Source organism: Oryctolagus cuniculus, chromosome 15, assembly GCF_964237555.1.
Source record: "Oryctolagus cuniculus chromosome 15, mOryCun1.1, whole genome shotgun sequence".
Lineage (NCBI taxonomy): Eukaryota > Metazoa > Chordata > Mammalia > Lagomorpha > Leporidae > Oryctolagus > Oryctolagus cuniculus.
In genome coordinates, this window is record NC_091446.1 from 62,275,185 (window position 1) to 62,297,157 (window position 21,973).

Sequence of the window (21,973 nt, forward strand, 5' to 3'; positions counted from 1 at the left end):
GGTAAGTTCACAGGTGAAAGGCCTTTTCTCTCGCTTGTGCCAGATCTGAGGCTGCATTCCATGGTAAGATCTGGTCCCTGAGTTTATGAGTTTTGCAGTCAGGTGGGGCCATAGAGTAGGGATTGGCAGACTGTTGCCTGTTGGCCAGATCTGGCTCTCTGCCTGTTTTTGTATGGACTATGAGCTGAGAATGATTTTTATAGTTTTTTAAGTTTTTTTTTTAAAGAATATTTTGTGACACATGAAAATTGTGTGAAATTGAAGTTTCAGTGCTGTAGTCAAATGAACAGTGACTGCATTTGCACAATAGCAGAACTTATTTGTAACAGAGCATGCTTGGTTTACACGGCCTAAAATATTTGCTGTCTGGCTCTTGTTGCTGGCTGCTGGGTTAGAGAATGAGAAAGATTGAAATAAAGTAGAGAAGAAGAGAAATGATGTTCATATTGAGAGCACTGGTTTGGGTTAGGAGAGTGGCATGTTCACCACGTGGCAGTCATGTAGAAGCTTTAGGCCTGACGCGATGATCTAGCTCAACCGCCTCATTTTCCAGAATAGGCAGAAGGTCAGAAATCCTGTCAAAGTCCACATGGCTCGTAAGTGGCAGTGTCAGATGGAGTGACTGGTACAGCCTAGGGCTGTTGAGGGTGATAAGTTTATTGCTGAGGTGGGGCAGAGCCTCAGTGACCTTGCTCTTGAAAAATAAGTTGAACAAAAGACTGTCTTCACTTCCTGAATGTAATGTTTCTGATTTGTTTTTTGTATTTCTAGAAGGCCTTTGAGCCATACTTTGAGATTTTGGAAGCATACTCCACGAAAGCCAAGAATTATGTTAATGGGCATTGCACCAAATACGAACCCTGGCAGCTGATTGCATGGAGTGTCCTCTGGACTCTGCTGTTGGTCTGGGTGTATGAGTTTGTCTTCCAGCCAGAGAGTAAGTATATTGTTGTCTCCGTAAAGGTATAGTGGAGCGTCGCCAGCCTTGGGACTCACAGCTAAAGGATTGAACTGATTTCTTGCCTTTTGTTTGGGTTTTGGTTTTAAAATCTATTTAAATGGAAATCAGTACAATGTCTTCTGATTGGAAAGGTTATAATAAAACTGTTGTGTGACTGTTTCTGTTCTTTTTTTTTTTTTTTTAATATCTATAGCTGAAGTAAAACTCTTTGAAAGTTAGTTATTGCCAGATGCACAGAAAGCCTGGAGGATGGCTTAGGCCTTCTTCAGTGCCAGTTTCTTTCCTCAACATAATTGCATCGTAATGGAGTTCCTAGAGTAGAAATGTGCTGCTTTTGTTTGGGGCCATCTTTTTCAATAAGCATTGTAAAAATTGAAGCAGCACTCATGTGGTGGTCCCTTGACTGCTTGTTTTGTGCCAGGTGCTGCAGTGGGGATGTCTGCACAGGTAATGCAAGGCTGCTGACCTGAATTGAACTTCAGATGTGAGGGGCCAGTGTGCTTTGAGCTTTCCTGGTAGTGACTCAGGTTGACAGGGAGAAACAGGAAGCTACTTCTCAGGGAGTGCAGATCAGTCTCCTAGTGCCGCCCTCGTAAACCCTCCGCCCTTCCCGAGCCCCTTCCCTCCCCACTGGCGTCCTCCCCCCAGACACCTGGTTGCCTGCGGCCATGTGGCTACTGCTTCCTGCTCCCCCACTGGCTGTGCTTGGGCAGTTTTGATTGTGCCTGAGTAGAAATAGTAGATGTAGTGCACTGCACCCTTTCCCCCTCTTGCTGGGGTACGTCTGCAGTACTTTCTTAGGATAAGAGGCTAGTGACATTGGAGAGAATTCCTGATCGTTTTTCATTGTTTGAAATGTCCACAATGCTTTGCTGCTTTGATAACATCTGTTTGAAGCAGCTCTTTAACTGTATTTTTCTGCTTTTCTTTGTTTTTCTGAACAAAATCTGATTTAGAAGCCAGATTCTGTTTTTTACCTCTTTGCCGTACAGATGGCCATCAAGCTGCTGTAGGCACAATTACACAGTTACAGTGTGGTAAACATTGTAAAACACGACACCCAAGAAGTATATGCCACTGCTGCCAGAGCTTTTTAATTAAAGTGGAAATGAGAGGAGACTGTCCTGTCTGAGAACTCAGTCCTCAATTCCTGCTCCTGTCCTTTCCAGAGTCTCTCTTAAACTTTGACAGATGAGGCTGACGAGCACTTGTGCTGCATCTGCTCAGTGGATTGGGAAAGGACACATCCCACGTGGTTCTGCCCAGGCCTGTTCCTTTCCCAGGAAGCATTTGCTTTGATGAGTGGGATGCTCTGGTCCAGAGGACTCTAAAGAAGAGCAGTAGATGTATTTTTCTTTCTTACACAATGAATGTGATTATATATTTATTATATATTTACATATAACATATACTATATAAATATAGTTTATAAATTTAATATATTTTTATATTTTATATAATTCTATATCATATATATATAACATAAAATTTACCATTTGAACTGTTAAAATTTTTTTTGTTTAGATATTTGGATGCAGTAGGCAGAGAGAGAGAGAGAATGTCAAGAGAGCTCACATCTACTGGCTTACTCCCTGTGTGCCTGCAATGGCTGAGACTGGGCTAGAGCCGGGAGCTTGGGACAGAATCTGCATCTTCCCCACAGGTGACAGAAACCCAATCCCTTGAGCCATCATCATGGCCTCCCCAGCTTTGCATTAGCAGGAATGCTGGATTAGGAACCTGAAATCAAAACCAGGCACTTCAATGTGGAATACTGGTGTCTTAACCATTAGGCTAAACGTCCAGCCATGTTGCTTTGAACACATTGTATGTGTACATGGATGTGTAAGTGGAGCTGAGAAACATGCATTACCTCACCCGATTCTCATTAACTGTGGGCAGGTATTTCTGTTTTCAGTTTCATAGCTCACTGTGCCTTGCCTGTGTTTTGCTTATTTGGGAGTGTAGAGGCACAGCCATCTTAGGTGTATTTACTTAGCTGCCTTTCGTGTTCAAAAAGAAATATGCTGGCCTATGAGGATTGCATGAGACAAATAATCATAGTGAAACTGGAATTTGGGGTGCCTTATGATATCGCTGTGCGCTTATTAAAAAGTTCCCAATACTAGTAAGCCCATGTGGGTTCTTCCCTAATATCCAGAGGAGAATTCTGAATACCTGCATAAATGAATGAGGCAGCATGGTACATTTTTTAAATTTAATTTGACAACTATAGACAGTGAGAGAGACAGAGAGAAAGGTCTTCCTTCCGTTGGTTCACTCCTCAAATGGACACTATGGCCAGTGCTGCGCTGATCCAAAGCCAGGAGCCAGGTGCTTCTCCCTGGTCTCTCATGCGGGTGCAGGGCCCAAGCACTTGGGCCATCCTCCACTGCACTCCCGGGCCACAGCAGAGAGCTGGACTGGAAGAGGAGCAACCGGGACTAGAACCTGGTGCCCATATGGGATGCCGGTGCCACAGGCAGAGGATTAACCCAAGTGAGCCACAGCGCCGGCCCCAAGCATGGTACATTTTTAAGCTTTTATTCAATGAGAAAGATGCATAGGAGAGTGAGGGCTTTATCTATAGGAACGAGGTAAATCTGGGTTCATACCGAGTACCAGGAACCAGTCACGTGGAGGAGCATCTGGGGCGGATGGCCCAAAGGCCAGGGTGGCCACAAACCCCTACTGGCAAAAGCAAGGAAGGGATGGGCACACCTAGGTATGAAGCAAGGAAGGGGCGGGCACACTGTGTCCCAGGCTTTTAATCCACTTTCAAAGGGGAGTGGTTAATTAACATGATTGGCCAGTGGTTTCATAGGCGTGGCCAGCTAGGGGAAGAGGGGCGTGATGAAGGCGTGGTCTTCCAGCTTACTAACCTAATCAATTTTAGCATGTTTGCCTGCCTACATCAATAGCAGTGTATTAATGATACGCCATCTAACTCTTTCTGAACTGAATGGACTCCAAGTTAGTATTTTTTTTTTTAATATTTATTTATTTCTTTGAAAGGCAGAGAGAGGTCTTCCATCTGCTGGTTCGTTCCCCAAATGGCCACAATAGCCAGAGCTGGGCTGATCCAAAGGCAGGAGCCAGGAGCTTCTTCTGGGTCTCCCATATGGATGCAGGGGCCCAAGGAGTTGGACCTTCTACTGCTTTCCCAGGCCATAATAGAGGGCTGGATCGGAAGAGGAGCAGCCAGGACTCAAACTGGCACCCGTGCGGGATGCTGGCGCTGCTGGTGGCTTTCCCTGCTACACAACAGTGCCGGACCCCAAGTTAGTGATTTTTAATAACAGATTTCCTCCTATTGTAGAAACAGTGCATATTGACTGTAGGAAATTTAAACAATATGGATAAGCCGGAAGAACAAAAGTAAACCCTTGCCGCTGAGGGATGCTACTTTTTGTATATCTGTGTCTACATCTGGATCAGGTTGAACCGTATGAAATGCACATTTATAGATCAAAAGTTATCAAATGTTTTCAGAGTCATACAGTTTAACACAAAGACACACAACACATTTTTATGTTGTACTTCCAAAATAAATTTTAGACATATACAAGAATGTCTTCCCTCCAGAGATCAGGGAAAACTTGGACAGATTGTCATTTTTTCTCCCGCCACCTTATTCAGGTTGTATTATGCTACATATCACTGAATAATCAAGCTATGCTTAGTATATTGATTAGAAGAACCTTAAATCTGGAATAGTGGTGAATTTTGCTGATCTTTAAACTTTGAATTCCCTCCTGGGTGGAAGAGCACATAATTCTGGAGCAAAGACCGGGAGCTGGGATGGGGGAACTGAAAGGCAGTGGAGTTTGGGTGGAGCTGTTATCTTTTGCTCACCTCTGCTCTATGAAAATCAGCACAGAGCTGATAGCTTTCAAAAACAGGTTGCTGATTTGACCTGTGGCATTGTCCATAGTTTATCACCAGAATCAAATTTTACCTGGGGGGAGGAGGTGATAAATACTTGGCATTGTAATGCCTGCCTCACCCACTCACAGGTGGAGGGGGATGAATGTCATGTGCATGAAAGGAACTTGTAGAGAGCCATGCACTGTTGTTATAATGGCATTTCCTATTTTTTTTTTTTTTTTAATGAACAAAAATTCCTTTGTATAATGTGACATTTTGTAATATGTTTACATCGCTAAGTCAAGCTGATTAATGTATATGTTACCTCATGTCCTTATTTTTCTGTGGTGGAAACACTTTCCTGCTCTGTTAGCAATTTTCCCATCTGGAAATTGTCATTACTTACTGTGTCCACCATAATGTACAATAGATTTCTTGAGCTGATTCCTGCCATGTAACTGGAATTTTGTATCCTTTGGCCAATACCTCCATAAGCCTCACCCTCCTGCCCAGCTTCCAGTAACCACTGCTAGAAAATTGTAATTACTTTTCTTTCTGTGCCTCTTAGGACTTCTACTTTTTTTTCTTTTTTTTTAAGATTTATTTATTTACTTGAAAGTCAGAGTTACCCAGAGAGAGAGAGAGAGAGAGGTATTCCATCTGCTAGTTCACTCCCCAGATGGCCACAGTGGCCAGAGCTGAGCCAGTCCAAAGCCAGGAGCCAGGCTGGATCTCCCAGGTGGGGGGCAGGAGCCCAAGGACTTGGGCCATCTTCTAATGCTTTCCCAGGCCACAGCAGAGAGCTGGACTGGAAGTAGAGCAGCTGGGACTCGAACCAGCGCCCTTATAGGATGCTGGCACTGTAGGCGGCGGCTTTACCTGTTACACCACAGCGCCAGCCCCGACTTCTACTTTTGAGGTCATGACCACATGATCTGTTCATTTTAAGTATCTCCATTTCTGATCCTGTGTCTTTTTCTTTTTGCCCTGTACCATTTTTTTCTCACAAGTTTCACAATCTCATTCTATTATTTTGTCCTCTTCCTAGTCGTATGACTGGTTTGCTGAATTTTAGACTTCTTGTCTTCTTATTAATAAGTTTGTTTAACTTTGTCAGAAATAGTTTATTAACAAGAAGTTTAACTATGCAAATTTAGAGTATACTTATTTGATGGCTTATGATAACAGTTAAAATATATTTGGGAAGAGTTTGCAACATAGAGAATGCTTTATGAGAGAAGAGGATATAGTTGCTTTACATAAAATAATATCTCAGTGGTATATTACAATATGTAGGACATAGGACAGGAAGGAAGTGCTTCAAGAGTTAGAGAAAAAAGTAACCACAAGCATGTGATTTCAGTCCCTTTGTCTTACTGTGCAGTCTGTGTCTCAGCTGCTTTTGTCCCAGGCAGTTACAGTAGTGCCTACAGGGCGAGGCACTGTCGGGGGAGATGGAAAGACAGGGATGCGTCCTAAGCAGAACCAACCAGCAAACGTGCAAGACGTCTTTATGAAGGCTTGAATTAAATCCCTGCTCGGTCACTGGTCATCAGATCTTGGGAAGTTTCAGTGCTGCCTTTTGTATGGGAGATAACGCCTCGTGTGCTAACCTCATAGGTGGTTAAAGTTATCATCAGCGCCAGAGGAGACACGTTGCATGTGAATGTGTTGAAAGGCAGGCCAGTCTATTTAGATGCCGGCCGTCTTTGTGATTGCTGTAACTGGCAGGTTAGAATTCTGGATTTGTCCTTTGTGCTGCCTGACGGAACGGACCCTGATTGGTGTCCTTGGTGTTGAAAGGCTTCTTAGGTCCAGTCAGTGCTAATAGGACTGGTGTTGGATGAGAGACCAGAGTGTTGATGCGAAAACAGATATGGGTTGGTCACATGCTGGGCAGAGGGAAGAGAAATGTGAGGTTTCTGGACACCTTGCAGGGTCAGATACTCTGAAATACATACATCATTTGACCTTGGCGTTCTTGGGGTACATCTTGTAGATGACATGTGTGTATACCATGTAGTGTGTGTTACAAGGTTCTTTATTTGGCATGGTTTGTATAACAGAGAAATATTACAAACAACCCACATCCATTAGAAAGGGGCAAATTGAATTATGGTAAACTTGTATAATGGAATACTCCAGCTATAAAAATGAATGAAGAAGCTCTCACCTTTAAGGTTGAAAAACAAGGTCTATTCTAGTACTAGAGTATGGCACCTTTTGGGTAAAATGGAGACTGGAATGTGTGCACATGAGGGAACTCTGGAAGCTCTAGAAGGTTGGACTGAAGCTGAGGTGGTGCTCACCTCCAGTGAGGTGAGCATCCCTGGGGCTAGGCGCAGGAAAAAGAAAATCATCATTGTGTGTGCTCACTTTTCTTCTGTAATACAAAACTTAGATATATTACTTATTAAAAAAATCAAATTGAAAAAGTCTTTATTTTGGAAGAAACTACCTTTGCCATCTGAAGGCAGGTTAGGTTGTGGGAGACACATGGCCTAGTAGGCCTTATCCACTTATTACTTGAATAATACAACATTTGTTTCTTTTAGGCTTGTGGTCAAGATTTAAAAAAAAATGGTTTAAGCTCACCAGAAAGATGCCTATTATTGGCCGCAAGGTAAGTAGAATCTACCTGGATCTCTTCTCTTTGTGTTTATTTAACCTAGTATTTTCAAAGGCAAAGTATAATTCTGTCCTCCAGCTCCAGGGGACATTTGGCCATGGTTGTGATGAGGTGAGTAGAGTGATACTGGCATCTGGTGGACAGTGGCCAAGGAGGTACCAACCGTCCTACACTGCCCAGGGCAGCCCCTGTAACAGAGAGCTATCTGGGTGATAACCACAGAAAGGGCTTGTGTTGTGGCAGAGTGGGTTAAGGCTCTGTGTGCCATGCCCGCATCCCATATGGATGCTAGTTCAAGTCTCAGCTGCTCCACTTCAAATCCAACTCCTTGCTAATGCACCTGGGAAAGCAGTAGAAGATGGCATAAGTGCCTTGGCCCCTGCACTCACCCAGATGGAGTTCCTGGCTCCTGGCTTCATCTTGGCCCAGCCCATGCTGTTGTGGTCATTTGGGGAGTGAACCAGCTGGTGGAAATCTCTCTGACTCTCCCTTTCTCTGTCAGTCCGCCTTCCAGATGAATACATAAATCTTGAAAACACATACACACACTCCAAAGGGCGCAAGTTGAGAATCCCAAACTTAACCCTTTCTCCAACATGTTTGACCAAAGGACAGAAGAAAAGTCTGTTAAGGAAGAAAAATTCAAAATTAGAGCATGTGACTTAAGTGTTATCGTGCTTCAGAACATTATTTGGCTGTGGTGAATGTAGATACTTATCTAGGAGTTGGGTGATTACATGGTTCAGGTCAGGGTTGACAAACTTTCCAGGGCTAGCTAGTAAACATTTGAGGCTCTATGATGTCTGTTCTTACTGTATCTGTGGCAGCTTCTCAACTCTGCCCCTGTAAAGGAAAGAGGAAGGTAGGGTAAGGAATGAGCCTGGGGGCAGGCGCCGTGGCTCACTTGGTTAATCCTCCGCCTGTGGCACCAGCATCCCACATGGGCGCTGGGTTCTAGTCCTGGCTGCTCCTCTTCCAGTCCAGCTCTCTGCTGTGGCCCGGGAAGGCAGTGGAGGATGGCCCAAGTGCTTAGGCCCCTGCACCTGCATGGGAGACCAGGAGGAAGCACCTGGCTCCTGGCTTCGGATGGGCGTAGCTCTGGTCGTGGTGGCCATTTGGGGAGTGAACCAATGGAAGGAAGACCTTTCTCTCTGTCTCTCTCACTGTCTAACTCTATCTGTAAAAAAAAAAAAAAAAAAGAATGAGCCTGGCTGTGTTCCTGTGAAACTTTCCTACAAAACAGTTGGGACTGCTTGGGCCCCTGGTGTGATAGGTGATCCCAGGTATAAAACTGTAATGAGATAACATATCTGTCCTCTTGCTCTTTGTATTCTTTGTAGTATAGTTGTTTCCTTCTCCATACCTTATCTGCCCTCACTCATACTGAGAAGATACCACCTCTGCCCTTCCTACAAGGGCAGGTGGTATCACAGGTGAAGATAAACAGGGCAGGGGCTGGGACTGTGGCATGGCGGGTTAAGCTGCTGCCTAGGACTCTGGCATTCCACACTGGAGTTCTGGTCTCCCAACTGCTCTGCTTCTAATACAGCTCCCTGCTAATGCACCTGGGAAAGCAGTAGAAGATAGCACAAGTACCTGGGCCTCTGTCACCCAGGTGGGACACCTGGGTGGAATTCCAGGCTTCTGTCTTCAGCCTGGCCTAGCCTCAGCAGTTGTGGCCATTTGGAGAGGGAATCAGCGAATAGAAGAGCTCTTTCTCTGTTTCTCCCCCTCTCTTACTCTGCCTTTCAAATAAGTAAAGTAAATCTTAAAAAATAAAAAGATAAACAGGGAAACAGGGCAGGCTGCTTGCAAGCTCTGCAGAAGGCAGGTGAGGCCTTGGTGTCTGCCTCTTCCCCAATGCCCTGTCTTGCCCCTCAGCTTTCCTTTGCTCTTTTTTTTAAATTAAAGATTTATTTATTTATTTGAAAGGCAGAGTTAGAGAGAGAGAGAGAGATCTTCCATTTGTTGGTTCACTTCCTAGATGGCTGCAGCAGCCAGAGCTGGGCCAATCTGAAGCCAGGAGCTTCATCTGGGTTTCCCACGTGAGTACAGGAGCCCAAGCACTGGGACCATCTTCTGAAGCTCTTCTAGGCAGATTTGCAGAGAGCTGGGTCAGAAGTAGAGCAGCCAGGACACAAGCTGGCACCCATGTGGGATGCTGCACTGCAGGCAGTGGCTTTACCTGCTGAGCCACAGCACCAGCCCTTCTTTTGCTCTTTCCCACCCTTACCTACCTTCAAGTTTCCTTTCACTTCTGACTTCTAATTTCCCTTCATTTTTCCTGACAAAACCAGAAAAGATGGCAAGTATCTTTAGCCTTTGGCCTGAATCCAGTCAGGTAACTGTGCTTACCGTCCTAGAAATCTCTGTTTGCAGGTTCATTTCCTCTTGTGGAAGCGGTAGCAGGGGTGCTGAGGGCAGTGAGGCTTCTGTTTGCTCCCTAAATCATATTGAACCTTCGAATCATCAGTTGTAGTCTTCACAGAGTAAGGGATGGAGCGGGCAGGAAGGTGCAGATGGACTGAGTCGCGGGACAGTGGGATTTCCTTCCACGCCTACGTTTCTTCTGTCCTTTCCTTTCTTGTTTTTCTACTTCAGTTTCTAGATTTTGAGAGAAAAAAATACTAGGATTCCAGAACCTGTTCTTAAATTTAGAGGAAAGAACAGAATTGGAAGACCCTTAGTGACTGTCCACTCACCCTTCGTTTTTCAGTAGCAGATTCTGAGTCTTAGGGACGGTGTTGTTTCATGTGTGTGTGGGCAGGTGCACCTGCCTGTTTCCTCCTCTCACTCATACTCTGCACTCAACACGTGTTCACTGAGTACCAGCTGAGCCTCAGATGCTTTGCTCGATGCGAGCTAGACCAAACCCTTCCTTTCATGGAACTTACGTTTTAGTATGAAAGACAAGCCCATAAGAATTGCGTTTTAGAATGAATGCTGTGAAGAAAGTAAAATTGAGTAGTGCAGCTGAGGCTCTGAGGCAAGGATTGGGAGTGTTTTCTCACACAGTCACACGGCATTGTGACTTTATTGGTCTTCTATGAGAACAGCATTGTTTATACATGGAAGCTCCGCTCTCACAGTTTGTTTCTGGTGCATGGTCGCCATTTATGCTGTATAGTTTTTTATTTACAACTTTAAAAATATCTCCATGTGCTATTGTCATGCACCGGCATTACTTGGGATTGTGGTCCTATTACCTGCCCACCTTGCCTGTTTGACTCTTGCAGATGTCGCAGAAGTACCTTTCCCTGTGGTTTCGTGGGGGCGGCTGGGAACAGGGAGTGTGCAAATCTAAGATCCTCTTGTGCTCTCGTCTGTGGCTACAGCTGAGAAAAATCTGTATTAGAGATTTTAGGCATCACACGTTAGCAAATATGAGAGGGTACTTCAAAAAAGTTTGTAGAAAATTTGAGTTAAACGTAAGTTTAATTTTATGCAAAGAAAATTGGCAGTCTGTGCATAGTTTTTTCATAATGGGTATTTTCCACGAACTTTCGGAAGACCTGTTGTATTGTTGAAACTAGTACTGTGGCATGAATTGTGACATGTAGTCTCTCTGCCCAAGAGTCTCTGCCCAGGAATAGCTCCCTGCCACTCTGCCTCCCTACTTTGATCTGTTTTTTTCCCCCAGTACTTTTTATTACATAGATTTTGCTTTCTGTATCTCCTGCTAACAATAATCTTCATGAGAACAGAGGTTTCTTTTCACCATGTTGTTTTATTCACTCTGTATACCTATCCTACGGTAGCTGTTCAGCACATACTTGTTAAGCAGGTTGAATGGGTGAAGGAGTGAAAGACAATGACTCAGAAGCTGAGGCTGGGAGCCTGGAAGAGCAGTAACCACAGCTGATAAATTACATTACCGAAAGGACCTTAGTTTCTTCTAGCATTTCACGGTCAGGCAGTACAGGCTGTCCATAGCACCCTAAGGAGCTAGAATGCAGACTTGTTGGCCATTCTTAATCCTTGTGCCTGTGTACAGAGAGTCATGTGAGCCGTCCAAATTCCTGGTATGCTCTGTGGAAGGAACTCATCACTTACACAGGACCACAACCTTTTTTACTACATCTTGCCTAGTTTTCCTAACTACTATTCGTGACTGTACCTTTCTTGCTATCTCACAAACATACTGTATCTGCTGCCAAGGCAGGAACGAGGTCCAAACACTGCCCTCAGAGAAATGCTGAGCTCAGCAAATGCAAACCAGATCTAGCAGCGGTGATGTCAACAGGGCAGAGAAAAGAGGTGTGGGGAAATTCAGTGCATCTTTGACCTTTAGGGAGGTTAGCCTTCCAAACTTCTGGGAGACGGTTGTACATGCCAGAAAACAGCTGAACAGTGGAAATATCATTGGATCTTTGAAAAGAATCTTATTTGTGTATTCTCATTTTGTTTGAAAGAGAGAAGAGAAAGACCTTCTGTGTGCCCATTCAGTATGCCAATGCCCACGGCAGCCAGGGCTGGGCCAAACCAAAGCCAGGAGCCCAGAACTTCATCCAGGTTCTTCTGTAGGTGGCAGGGACACAAGAACCTAAGCCATCATCTGCTGCTTCCCGGGGTACACAGTAGCAGTAATGGATAGGAAGTGCAGTAGCCAAGACTGGGACTGCAGTCAGCACTCTGGTGTAGGATGCTGTGTCCCAGCTGAGACTTAACTGCTGCACCCAACACCTGCCCCACACCACATGTTTTTAAGAAGAAACCTGCGATCTTAGTTCAGTTGACTGGACATTATAACTGGTTGTTCTGTTCTTTGTACTGCACTCTTTGCTAACCTTGTCTTTCTTTCCTTTGGAGATTGAAGCCAAGTTGAACCAGACCAAGGATGATATTAACAAGCACTTGTCCTTCCTGAAAGTGAACAAGGAGTACGTGAAAGCCTTGCCCTCCCAGGGTCTAAGCTCATCTGCAGTTCTGGAGAAACTCAAGGAGTACAGCTCTATGGGTATGTGCTCAGCCTGCACAGGGTCTGCTTCCGTAAAATGGCTAGTTAGGGGTCACTTACTGTTTGAACGTTAGTAACTCATCCCTGCTACTACCAGCGTATGGTCAGGAGGGCCTGTTCTCTCTCTCAGGCTGAATTTAATATTTTTGAAAATTATGTTAGATTAATCTTTTATCTATAAGGCAAGTGAATACTAGACAGTGGAACTTGGTTCTGTTTTCTCTTACAAGCATGAATAAAATGTGTATTTGTGTTTTAAAAAGAATCCATTGTGAAATCAGTATAATGGCACCAAAGGAAAAGTCACTGTATTTCCGTAATCAAAAGGTAAACACAGGTGTTAGGTTTATATCTGTCCATATGCACAGGTATAGAGACAGTTCTATCTGTATATACATTTCAGAATGTTGGAGTACAGTGTGTGAGTGTGGGTACACATGTCTGTGATCGTGGTGGGAGGGATAGATTGACCAGGTAGCTTAATGTTATGAGTGTAGCCTGTAGAAGCAGTCTGGAGTTATGTCCTGGTTTTGCCACTGAAAGGATGACCTTGGGGGAGTTACACAAATTTTGTATGCCACAGTTTCTGTGTGTCTACAGTCTACTTATCTGAAAGGATAGTTGAGATTAAATGAGATCTTAAGTGTAAATGGTAGATAGAGCATGTCATATTGTAAGTGCTTAATAAATGTTAACTATTGTTGCTGCTCTTACTAACAGAAACACATGCATATTTATTATAGGTTGAAGTCATACTTTTAGAAATAAGCTTTTTAGTTTGGTAGTATTTTAGATGTATAGAGAAGCAGAGGGGCCGGTGCTGTGGCATAGCAGGTTAAGCTGCTGTCTACAGTGCTGGCATCCCATATGGGTACGGTCGAGTCCCAGCTGCTCCACTTCTTATCCAGCTCCCTGCTAACGTGCCTAGGAAACCAGCAGAGGATGGCCCAAGTCCTTGGGCCCCTGTACCCACGTGGGAGACCTAGGTGAAGGTCCTGGCTCCTGGCTTTAGCCTGGCTGTTGTGGCCATTTGTGGAGTGAACCTGTGGATGGAAGATCTCTGACTGTGTCTCCCTTTCATTGTGGAATTCTGACTTTCAAATAAATAAGTAAATCTTTAGAAGAAAAAAGAAAAGTAGAAAAATGATGACAGAGATTTCTCATATGCTACTCACCCAACTTCATCTGATAGTAATATTCTATATAATCATGGTACATTTGTCAAAATTGAAGAATTAACATTGGCACACTATTATCAACTAAACTATAAATTCTATTTCCATTTCATCAGTTTTTATACTCATGTCATTTTTACTAATCCAGGATCTAATCGAGGATATCATGTTGCATTTTAGCAAATACCTTGTAAAATTTCTAATTGATGTGTGTTGAGTTTTTTGCCATTAGATGGCACAAAAGTAGACACAGTTTAGGCAATAGAATACATAAAACAAGGAGATTAGTACCCTGAGATCTGTCTTAAATATTTCTGTGATTTTGAGGGCTGCTGTTTGCTGCCACCCGATTTCCTTCCCTTCAGTTTTTAGATCACTGTCCGCGGCACCAGTCAAAGAACAGGAAATGAAACCTTGTGTACTATTTTTGAGAGGCTGGTCACCATGGGTCCAAAGACAAGCATGGTACCTATCAGCATCTTCTAAAGAGAGTGCAAATCAGACTGGCAGCTGGCGGAGCTTGGCAGGTTGCTGTGAGCATGAGGAATTTGTCCAAATGCTCACTACTCAGCCTTCTGCTCTCGTTAGACCTGCAGATCGTTGGTTGTAGAGCTCATGGGTGTGTGCAGCTTCTAGCTAGTGTGTTTCTGTGATTGCTTTCTCACTACCCATAGCCATGCTGTAGCAAGAAGACTGACACCTGCATCAACAGGTTGTTGGGCTGTGTAGAATGTCTCTGGGGTGCACCTCATACAGGAAGTGAAAAACCTGATTTTGTATTCTGGTCAGGGACTTCACTGTTCTAGTCTTGCAGGACACAACATAAGCTGCTGGAAGCAAGCTGTTTTGTGGGGCCCCTGAAAAGAGGGTGCCTGTGATTCATTCCTGCTCATGGTTTGTTTTGTTCTTTTCTACTGACTACTTGTAGCCGTTTCCACACTTCCCCGTGTCGGGCTAGGATGGGAGAGGAGGAGGAAGCCATTGCAGAAAAGGCCACTGTGAAGCTCTGCTGAGAACAGGAAGTGGCGGCAGACAAAGGACAGTTTTCCTGCTGTTAGAAGGCAGTTGAGGATATGGCAGTGCTGTCTTTATTGGCCTCCTTGCTGTTTATTCCTTTCCCACATTGTTGTTGACACTAATTGATGGTCTCTTATCTTGCTATGGGTGCTGTTAATATCTTCACACAGTTGTCCATACTAATGGATGAGCTTTCCTCTTTATCTGACTGTGGTAGCTGTGGATTGACATTCTTTGTTCCTTGATTTACTGTGAGAATGCCACTGGGTTTCAGCTGATGTTTTTTTCTTTCTTTTGCACCCAGAGGAGTGTCTTCCTGATTCTGCTTTGCTAGTACCTGCCTTCCTGGTGATCTCTGCTTACTCACCCGTGCCCTCACCTTTCTCTGCAGATGTCTTTTGGCAAGAAGGGAAGGCCTCCGGAGCAGTGTACAGTGGCGAGGAGAAGCTCACTGAGCTGCTCGTCAAGGTGAGTGGTGGGGGCTGGAGGGCAGCGCAGGTGCCCTGTGCTGGTTTGTGTGACCTTGACCTTCCTCTACACTTCTGCAGTTTAAAAAAGTGACATATGGAAAAGGTATTGTTAACAAAACCATAGAAACAGAAAGTGTTTGTTTGCCCAAACATATGCAAGTGTGTGTAATGCTGTCAAAGACACCTTCGGTCTGTAAGGAGTAATGTTGCGTGTGTCCAGGCTTCATAGGTGTCACTCGGAAAGGTGGCCTGTCGTTTGAGGATTTTAATGGTAGGATACTTAGTGATTGATAAGAGACAAGGTGGGGACACGTAGTTATAATTTCCTCCAGTCACATGACCTGAGATGTGCAGTTGTCTCACATGTCAGGTAATTACCATTCTTTGTCCACTTTAGAATTATCTTTAGTTTTTTTTCATTTCTGATCAGGCTTCTCTTTGAAGCTCTACTTCATCGCCCACAGTTGAGATTGGACAGATGAGCTCTGCAGTCTTTGTTTCAGCATCATTGTTATGAAGCCGTTCTCACACCCTGTTAAGTAGTGCACGTTGTTGTTCAGCGGTAGCTTGGTATGCTGCTCTTGTGTCTGTGCTTAGAGTCTTCCAGTTGCCTCCTTATCCAGGGGATGAGCCAGGCTCTGTGTAGCAGAGAATACAAGGCCTTCGGGAGCCAGCTCCCGCTTCTTGTTTTAACCACTGCTTTTATTTGCCACGTAGACATTAATCCTGCCTTACCTCTTTACTCAATACTCTGATCACGTTGTTCTCCCACATGTCCCAAGTGAAGAACCCCTGCTCTCAAAGTTCCACTCGGCAGATACTCCAGAGCACTCAGGGAGTTAGTCCCTCTTCAAGGTCCTTTGCACTGTGCACGTAAAGCTACTGTTGCACTCAGTTACTGCAGCTGCCTGATGCTGGACAGACACTAGTAAGGGCTTTGCATGCATTATGTGTGATTTAATTATTGTTCAGACCCTACTAGGTGCAGACCGTAATTTCCCCTCTTGGTGGATGAGGAAGCTGAACCCCAGACAGTTATTTGACCCACACAACTAAAAGTCCTAGGCAAAGCTGTGACTTCAAACTGGTCTGTTTAGTGTTATAGCCTGTGCATTTGTACTTCTGCCTATGCCACATTGTAAAATAATTTATTTATTTGAGTATCTGTCTCCTCTTCTGTATGTTGATTTTTTTTGGTTGGGGAACATCTGACCTTTTTTCTAGTTCCTAGCATTGTGTTGATACCTAAATACTTTGGTGCAGTGCAGGATTCTGTGTCTGATCCAGTGCAGTTGTCCGGCTTCACATCTGCTTGCGTTTCTTTGCAGGCTTATGGGGATTTTGCATGGAGTAATCCACTACATCCAGATATCTTCCCAGGATTACGTAAGATAGAAGCTGAGATTGTGAGAATCGCTTGCTCCCTGTTCAATGGGGGACCGGATTCCTGTGGGTGTGTAAGTATGTGCAAGCAACATGCAATAATCTTTTTTTAGCTTAAAATAGAAGTCTATTTAAAATATTTTAGTATATAGTTTATGATTATTGTAGAAAGATCAGATTAAGTGCAGTTTTAAAATGTTACTTGTAATTTTGTAATTCATAAAGTATCAACATTTTGGTATATGTTTTTCTAGATATTTTATCTCTTTACCTTTTTATTAAAATTTTTTTTTATTCTACATAAAATTGCTGTGATAGTTTAAAAACCACCCTAGGCTCATCAAATATAAATATTTTACCTCATCTACTCTCTGCTTTCTTCCCTTTCTCCCCTGCCTACCCACACACTACCTACCAACTACTTATCTGTATATAGTTTTTTGAATTACCTAGCAGTCTTTTTGCTAAACTATTATACTTGAGCTGAAAGTTTATTATTTTGCTGTGAACCAGACATCATTTAGTTGGCATCAGGAATGAGAAAGGGAGTGTCGCTGTATTTAAGGACACATAGGGGCCGGCGCCGCGACTCACTAGGCTAATCCTCCGCCTTGCAGCGCCGGCACACTGGGTTCTAGTCCCGGTCGGGGTGCCGGATTCTGTCCCGGTTGCCACTCTTCCAGGCCAGCTCTCTGCTGTGGTCAGGGAGTGCAGTGGAGGATGGCCCAAGTGCTTGGGCCCTGCACCCCATGGGAGACCAGGAGAAGTACCTGGCTCCTGCCATCGGATCAGCGCGGTGCGCCGGCCATGGCAGCCATTGGAGGGTGAACCAACGGCAAAGGAAGACCTTTCTCTCTGTCTCTCTCTCTCACTGTCCACTCTGCCTGTCAAAAAAACACCAAAAAACAAAAACAAAACAAAACAAAAAAAACAAAAACAAACACATAGGAGGATTCCTTGTTTCTTCTGTTTTTTCAAATATATCATTATTTGTTTTCCTGAACTGTGGTGGACAAACTTCTGTTTGAGTTTGTCACTGTAAACTGACATTGCCTTCTCTAGGGAAAAAAACCAAACTTTAGCTTGTATAGGGTAACTGTATTTAACTCAGTGTGCTGTGGTGGCGACCTGGAGGTGCTAGTTCTCTCACATATGTTTACAATCCATTATTTATTTATTTGGAAGGCAGAGTTAGAAAGAGATGGAGAGATGGGGTGGGGGAGATCAGTCTCCCATCTGCTGGTTCATTCCCCAAATGGCCACAATGACCAGTGCTGGGCTAGGCCAAAGCCAGGAGCCAGGAGCTTCATCTGGATCTCCTACATGGGTGGCAAGTGGCCCAAGTACTTGGACCATCGTCTGCTGCTTTTCCCAAGCACATTAGCAGGGAGCTGGATCAGAATTGGAGAAGTGGGGACAGGAACCAGTCCCATACTGGATGCTGGAGTCACAGATGATAGCTTAACCAACTACACCACAATGCTGGCCCCAAGCAGTGTGCTTTTAACTAACATGCTCATACCATGAAAGTCAACATGTAAGTATTCAATAGGTTAAAAGTGGTATTAATTTTTTTAAAGATTTTTTAAGGATTTATTTATTTGAAAGGCAGAGTTACAGAAAGGCAGAGACAGAGAGAGAGAGGTCTTCCATCCGCTGGTTTACTCCCCAAGTGGCCTCAACAGCTGAAGCTAAGCCAATCTAAAGTCAGGAGCCAGGAGTGACAGGGACCCAACTACTTAAGCCATCACTGCCTCTCCGAGTCTGCCTTAATAGGAAGCTGGAGTCCGGAGTAGGAGCTGGGAATCAAACGTATAGATTCCAGTGTGGGATGCTGGTGTCAACCACTAGGCTAAATGCCTGCCCCATGTGAGCTTGAACTTCTTTTATCCTGTGTACTTGAGGATACATGTATTTTATAACTCAGAAATTCTGCTACCCAGAATATACCCTAGAAAAATTATATGCAAGATGTATGTACAAGTACTGAATGTACAATGTAGTGTTATTTGTAATAGCTCAAAACCAGAAATGATTCTGGCTTCTATCCACAGGAGGGCAGGTAAATTACGGAATCCGGTATGTGCGTCAGCCCTTTGTAGTTGTTCCTGACTGATACTCAGTCACTCTCCACCTTTGACCAGGCAGGAGCTCCCGGGTCCTTCTGTGTGACCCAGGTCAGCTTTGGAAGCCTTCTTTGGGCAGAATATTCCAGATTCATCAGATTCAGTTCCTGCTCCTGACACAGTGTCTGCTGTTTGTCCATGGAGCCCAAGTTCAATTTAAACTGTGTAAATCACAATGTTCAAAAGGTTTGTGGAAAATGGAACTATAAGAAAAGTTTACTTTGATGCAGAAAAGTTTGATGCAGAAAAATGTGTGTAATAGGAAAGCAGAATGATGGAGATACGGGTACATATTGTTGTTTTAAACTGTATGACCCACACATTTCCTTGGGAACTTAGAGGGATTCTTTGAGGCCTCATTTGAAGTTAAATTCTTTTAGAGAAGATTTTTGAAGGCTTTTACCAGTTGCTGGAGTTCTCTTGGACCCAGTTTGTGTCAATCAGTTTGTCATTTTGTAACATCCATGTGGTGTAGACTCGGACCACAAATCCACCTGAAGGCCCTCGTCTTTCACATCCTTGAGAGAGTCTTATTTTTCTTTCCCTGAATGTCAGGGTTGAGAACAGCAGTTTTTCTTGCTATCCTTTTCTGTGCAAGCTAAGTTTATTTCTAGTACTCCAAGGAGGGTGGGCTTTTTTCAGCGATTTCTTCCCTGTTAGACTTAATACCTTGGGCAGGCCCTAAATTTATCATTGATCTCTACTCTGTTCCTTTGTGAGCATAGGAGTTTGAAGTCTCCTGGGATTGGCACCATCCTCAGGGGGAAAGCTAGCTTTGATAATCACTTATCTTGCAGGATTATAGATATTGCTTTGTTTAGGGGTTTAGTATATTCCTTGGTTCATGGAAAAATATTTTTAAAGTATTTATTTGTGAGGCAGAGAGAGCCCTCTCCATTTTCTAATTCACTTCTCAAACACCTGCAACGGCCAGGGCTCGCCCAGGCCAAAGCCAGGACCTGGGAACTCAGTCTGGGTCTCCCGTGGGGGTGGCAGGGACCAGCTACTTGAGCCGTCCTGTGCCACCCTCTAGGATGCACACCACAGGAAGCTGGAAATGAGAGCAGAGCTGAGACTCAAACCAGGAACTTGAACTGGGACATGGACATCCAACTGGCATCTTTTAAGATTAATTAATTTATTTTAAAGGCAGAGTTACAGAGAGAAAGGGAGATCACAGAGAGAGATCTTCCATCCGCTGGTTCATTCCCGAAATGGCTGCAATGACCAGGGCTGGCCAAGCCGAACCCAGGAGTCAGGAGCATCATCTGGGTCTCCCATGTGGATGCGGGGGCCTGAGGACTTGGGCCATTTTCTGCTTTCCCAGGTGCTGGATTGGAAGTGAAATGGAGAAGCTGGCACTTGAACTGCCGGCACTGCAGATCATGGCTTAACCCACTGCACCACGGTGCTGGTCCCCCAACTGGCATCTTAACTGCCAAGCACCAGTCCTTTAAAAAATTATTTTAAAAAATGTTTTACCAAACTTTTTAGTTGCTCAAGAAATATAACCTATACTGCTGGAGATAGAAGTTCTGTAATTGCTTTTCCCGACAAAAGACCTTTGTATATTTGAAAACGCTCTTCGCCCTGAATCATCTCTCCCCCTATCTTTTCTGGTTACTCAGCTGCTCATTTGAGTTCACAAATTTCCAGTCATCCCGTTCCTTCTGTAACAAATGCCTTGGGGCTGTCTCTGGTTGGCCAGGCGAACTCAGTTCTCCCAGTGGGGAATGGATTGATCTTTCAGTCTTTTTTAAATCTGGGTTCACTAAATGTATCTCAAACCTTTTCTAAGTATTTTTCTTCTTAACTGTTTATTCTGTTTCTTTCTCTTTCTGGTGTGCTTACTGGTTCTGTATTGGTACATATGCTACTTTGTTGTTTTAGGTCTACAGACCTAAAACACTCTCATTCTGTCAATTACTCTCCAGTCTTTTGAACTCTGATTTCTTATGAATTCATGTTCTTATGACGTTGTCCTAGAGTGGGAGCACTTAGGAGGGATTGCTTCGTTCCCTCGCTTGTTTCCTTCAGGTTGGGCTTTAATTTCGCACATTACCTAATGCTCCCTCCCCTTCAGTATGTTTGCATCTTAGCTCATCCCAAGGTGGCCCTCTCCAGGCGTCCCATTTGTTTTGATGCATGGTAAGTGGTTCGGGGCAGGATTCAGCGTAGTGTAAGTGCTACATCTGCCTGAGGATCTCTGGGCCTGTGGTGAGCATCTGTGGGAACCTAGCACGATTAGAGCACACTGCCAGTTTGAAGCACCAATACCCTGTGACCACTGATGATGTCTTCATTCATCCTATATCCCTGAGGTCTTCATTCTGAATGTCAGTGCAGTTCTCACTCCCCATTTTGTTCTGTTCTACCTAGCGGCCTTGTCACCATTCACCAAGCAGAAGAGGAAGAACATGAGTGAGTGGCCCCTGGCTCCTCTGAGGGTTTGCAGGTGTCAGAGAATCCCTGGCTCCTCTGAGGGTTTGCAGGTGTCAGTGCGAATCCTCGGGAATTTGTTGACTCTCCGGGCTGACGGTGACCTCTGTGTTGCTGTACCTCTGTGCTCCTTGTGCGTTAATGTTTCTCTTTGTTTGTTTGCTTGCCAGTGTTTGTTTATTGTATCAGATTATTTCTCTTTCCTTATTTGATTGTCATTATTGCAGGTTTCAACTTTTTTCCCCCTCAGTATTTCAGATACTGAGGGAGAGAGAAATCTATGAAGGAATTTCTGCCTTCCATCGTGATCCAGAAGCCCAGCGCTGTGGGGGTTTTGCATGGCTACAGTTAAACCCTGTCTCCTTGTGATCTTTAGTGGATATGTCAGGACTGGGAGAAGGGACGAGTCTGAGCCCCAGTCATTTCAGATAGTTGCTTGTCGACTCTGCTGTTATTTGAGTCTGTCTCTCTTTAGTATGCCTGCCCCTCTTTGGTGAAATAAGAGTTCAGTGTGCAGAGGTGGGAGGCCAGGAGACAGTTCTAAGCAGCTGGGCAGTCTTCACGCTGGCCGCGGAGTGAGCATTTAAGCTCCTCTCACTCTTGGTTCTTCAGCCTTTTTTCTTTTAGCTCCTTCCTCAGTCACCATGATGGTTTCATATGCTAAAACACATCAGGTTGCCATGGAAACCCTCTTGGCATGTGCCATCAGGTCTCAACAGCCTCTGAAAGGAAGTTTGCCAAGTAGGTCATGTGCTGCTTTTGTTTTCTGAACTACATACGTTAGTGTTTTAATACCCTCTGAAGAAAGTTGAAAATAACAAGTAGCTACCGAAGCCACTGTTTTCTCACCTCATTAAGTTGCTTTTTTTTTTTTTTTTTTTTTGCACATAGGGATGGGGTGAAGAGAGGATTGGGAATGTAGAATTAGATATTTTTGCTTTTATGGTTG

At 44.2% G+C, this 21,973-nt stretch overlaps 1 protein-coding gene across 1 annotated transcript in view; it reads left to right on the top strand.

The window, feature by feature from the left end:
• The window catches only part of SGPL1 (sphingosine-1-phosphate lyase 1), a 53,597-nt gene that overhangs the window by 18,625 nt on the left and 12,999 nt on the right, over positions 1–21,973 (top strand). Inside the window, exons 3-7 of the mRNA XM_051823813.2 lie at positions 772–937; positions 7,384–7,451; positions 12,267–12,414; positions 14,998–15,074; positions 16,405–16,533. Coding sequence (XP_051679773.1) covers positions 772–937; positions 7,384–7,451; positions 12,267–12,414; positions 14,998–15,074; positions 16,405–16,533 — 588 coding nt within the window. The remainder of the gene's footprint in view (positions 1–771; positions 938–7,383; positions 7,452–12,266; positions 12,415–14,997; positions 15,075–16,404; positions 16,534–21,973) is intronic.